The 4,109-nt window shown below is 44.8% G+C and overlaps 1 protein-coding gene across 1 annotated transcript; it reads right to left on the reverse strand.

Moving 5' to 3' along the window:
* On the reverse strand, positions 1 to 3,373 carry LOC307068271 (C-C motif chemokine 4-like). Its single transcript, XM_079726057.1, has 4 exons — positions 3,276 to 3,373; positions 1,184 to 1,234; positions 588 to 699; positions 1 to 187 (listed from the first exon to the last, which is right to left on the reverse strand). Exons 1-4 carry the CDS (start codon positions 3,331 to 3,333, stop codon positions 19 to 21), a joined length of 390 nt encoding a protein of 129 aa, XP_079582183.1. The 5' UTR covers positions 3,334 to 3,373; the 3' UTR covers positions 1 to 18.
* Positions 3,374 to 4,109: the final 736 nt, after the last annotated feature.

The following is a 4,109-nucleotide window of genomic DNA, read 5'->3' on the forward strand; positions in this document are numbered from 1 at the left end:
GGCCCACCTAGGAGGTCGTCAGGGCAAGAGAGATAGAGGTGAGGGGGCCGACTTCAAGTATCCCTTCTCAAGAGATAGTGTTCTCAGGTCCTTGATCACTGATCTTAGCTTCAGGTGCAACATGCATTTCTGAACTTGCTCATCTTTGGGGTTAGCACAGACCTGCTGCCCCTTCTTGGTGATGAAGCTGGGGAGCAAAGGGGGGAAAGGTTACAAACAGAGGAGGGTTCAACAAATGGGGATGGGGAGGCCCATCCTCCCTGCCCCTCAGATTCCCCACTGGGCCCAGCCTGTTCTTTCCTTTCTCTGCTGCAGGAGCTCAGAGTGGCCCCTCTCTGAGACCCTCCCTCTGGCTCCAAGACTCCCTTAGTGACTCATGGAGTTTCCTTGGGCAGCGTCGCTCCTGCTCTCTCCTTCCTTCCCTAGCTTCCCTCTTCCCTGGGAACATCTCATACCTGATGGATCCTAATGAGGACATAAGCCTCAGCTGACCTGGCAGGATCCAGAGGGTGGGACTTTTCTGGACATCCATCCATCAGATGCCCCCCTCCACACCCCCAGACATGGCCAGTGAACTTGGCACTTACATGACAGCAGGCTGGGAACATGCAGTGGTCGTTTCTACATAATCTTTCATGAATACACATCGGATTTTTCGTAGGGTGTAAGAGAAGCAGCAGTCAGTGGGACGGTGAAAGCCTACAGCAAGAGAAAGGGTCACTTAAGGACTGAGTCTGAGGAAAACTAGATCCTTTCCCCCTTTCCTCCTGAGTACTGGGAAGGGTAAGAAGGTGCAGGACTCGAAAGGGATGTTTTCCTTCTCTGCCAGCACTTGCTGGTGTCTCCTTGCTTCACTCTCCCCAGGGTTGAGCTGTGTGTCTGAGGGCATCCAGGCAGGGCCACAACAGAGCGGGACCATTCCTCCCAAAAGAGGAAGGGTCTGAGGCCTGCAGGGGGCGTCACAGAGTACCCCTCCCCCCTCCCCCAGATGAGCCAGCTCTTGGGACAGCCAGGTGGAATAGAAGTCATCTACGGAAGAGGCCACCTATGGACCCATGGCCCATCCTGAAATTCCTTGGAGATGTTCACCACCCATAGGACCCTCCTCTCCCCCCAGGCCCTGTCAACGAGGTAGACTGAAGCCATTGAGCAGATATATATATATACTGTAACAAAACTTTACCTCCTTGAGACATCGAGTGTTGTTCATTCTTCAGGTTCAGCATCAGGTGTTCTATTTGAGAGAAACAGTAGAGAAGGGAAGAAAAATTACTGGGAAGCAGTTGTTTCAACCTCTCCATCTATCTCATTCCTCAACCCCATCCCCTGGTAGGGAGACAAGGATGCTGGACCACTGGACCAGACCTGCCTCCAGGCCCATTTTCTCTATCAAGGCCCTGAGATTTTTCAGGGAACTTTTGAAAAAGTTTGAGACATGAAAACATTCTATTGACTGACTGGAATACAAAAAGCAAATTGAAAATCCAACACAAATAAATCAGTTGATTAGCTACATAATGTGATACAGTCCATAATGTTTTCTACACATTTTTGGAATTCACAGGACTCTGGAAGCAGACAAATTTTTCATTAAATGATTTGGTGGCTCAATGTCACCCAAAGTGAAGTGAGGCTATCTACAGGCTTTATTTACTCCTTTAACATAGGAGTAAATGTGTTTGCTGCAGAAATATTACTGTGTTTGGTTAATGTGTCTCTCAGACTCTGTCAGGGATGTTAAGTAATGTCCAGGTATGTGTTACCTTTTTAAAAATACATATTTTTAGAATGTGATAAAATGTACATAATATAAAGTATACAATTTTAATCATCTCTCAGTGTACAGTTCAGTAACATTAAGTACCTTCACATATTGTACAACTCATCACAATCCATCCATGGAACTTTTTTCATCTTGCAAAACTGAAACTCTGTACCCGTTAAACAATAACTCCCCATTGCCCCCTACCCCATCCCCTGGGCCACCGCCATTCTGCTTTCTGTCTCTGAATTTAACTACTTGAAGTACCGCATATGAGTGGAATTATACTATTTGTCCTTTTGTGACTGGCTTATCTCACTTATCATTATGTCTTCAATATTCATCCATGTTGTAGCATGTATCAGAATTTCCTTATTTTTTCAGGCTGAATAATATTCCATTGTATATATATACCCTGTTTTTCAATCCATTTTTTTGTCAATGGACACTTGGGTTGCTTCCCCCTTTTGGTGATTAAAATTCATGCTGCTGTTAGCATGGTTGTACAGGTATCTCTTCATGTATCTGTTCTCAGTTTTTTGGGTATATCAAGAAAAGGAATTGCTGGGTCATATTTTATTATCTTTTTAAAACCTGAAAAATTCTGCATTCCAAAATACATCTAGCCCCAGAGGTTTTGATAAGGGGTTGTAGACCTGTACTATACTAATTAGGCAAACACAACTAAACTTTTAGCTCATTTCTTATATAGTTACATATAAATTATATTACATGAGGCATGTGCACACACTTCAACATGCTTGATATGATGTGTGTGGGGCTTGCAAAATAAAGTCTTAAATGACATGTCTTTCCATAACAGCTTGCTAACTAGCTTGTGTCCTAATGCCACCACTTATGGCTGTGTGATCTTGAGCAAGTTACCTACGGTTTCTATGCCTCAGCTTTCTCATGTGTAAAATGAGAATAATAATAATAATAATAAGCAAAACCATATAATTTGCTGATAGTCTACCCCACAGCATTGTTAGGGGGATCCAATGTATTAATATCTGTAAGACACTTAGAACAGTGCCTGCTTTCATATAGGAAGTACTACATATTTATTTGTTAAATAAATAAATAAATGTGATTAAGTAGACTTGGGTGAGTCACTCGCCTGGCTTGTCCAATTTCCTCCCTGAAATGATAGTTTTACACCAGAGGGTATATAATAGCTCTAACATCATAGAATTCTATACCTCTTTCTACAGATTTACAAGTTTACTACAGTTCTCTTGATCTAGCCCATAATGGTCCTATATCAGCTAAGAGAAAGTGTCAGATAATTACGGCTATGAAAGGGAGAGAATTGTTTCCCCAGGTGGGACCAGTCACCTGTATACAGTTTTCCCCAGGGATCGAAGGCTGCAGGGAGAGGTCTATACCTACTGCTGCTGCTTTTAACCAAGTATCACATCCCTATTGGGACAAAGGTGTCCCTCTGCGTCTCCTCCCTGGACTGAGAGTCACCATCAACCTGCCCACCTGTGAGAAGGCTCACTGAACTCACCAGCTGCAGCCTGGGCAGCAAGGATGAGGCAGGAGAGGGCAGCTACTGAGGTCTTCATCTTCCCCGTGCACAGCCAGGACCAGCCTGAGGACTCCTGGGCTCTCTGCTCTCTGACTCCCCCAGACCCCAGCTCTGCCCTTGTATTTATAAGAAGAGGGGGACCAGGAAGTCACAGGGCAGAGGTCAGAATGCTGTTCTTTGGCTGAATAACAGACAACACACTATTTCTAAAAAAGGGAACGAGGCTGGGAAGGCAACAGGAAGTAGAGGGCAAGGATGACTTGAGGCTTTCCCAACTGCCCAACGGATACAGGCAAAGGGAGGGACTAGTTTATGAAGGATACTTCCTCTAGGAGGGTCACTGAATACTTTAATCAGAATTTTTTCCTCGGGAGTTAACCCCATTCAAGGGCACGAGCAGCCTGTTATCAGGGGTGACCAGAGAGGATGCTCTAACGTGTGAACCCGGTCATGTGACCCCTCACTTTGTTTCACCCCCACATCCAATCCATTAATAAATACTATTGGGTCTACTTTCAAAAATGTGGCCAGAATCTTATTATTTGTCACCACATCTACCCTCTCCATCTTGTCCAAGCCAACCTTATCTCTCACCAGGATTCTTGCAAAAACCTCCTAATTTGTCTCCTTCCTCTGCCCTTGCCCTGTTCCACTTCATTCTCAACATTGCAGCCAGAGTGATCCTGTTAAAATATAACTCAGATCAAGCCAATCCTGTCTAAACCCCGCCGATGGCTTTTTAATCTCCCCAGTGTAAAGCCCAATCCTTCTAATAGCCTACAAGCCCCTATGTGCTCTGGTCCCTGTTTTCTC

The sequence above is a fragment of the Hyperoodon ampullatus genome (genome assembly GCF_949752795.1).
Source record: "Hyperoodon ampullatus genome assembly, chromosome: 19".
Taxonomy (NCBI): domain Eukaryota; kingdom Metazoa; phylum Chordata; class Mammalia; order Artiodactyla; family Ziphiidae; genus Hyperoodon; species Hyperoodon ampullatus.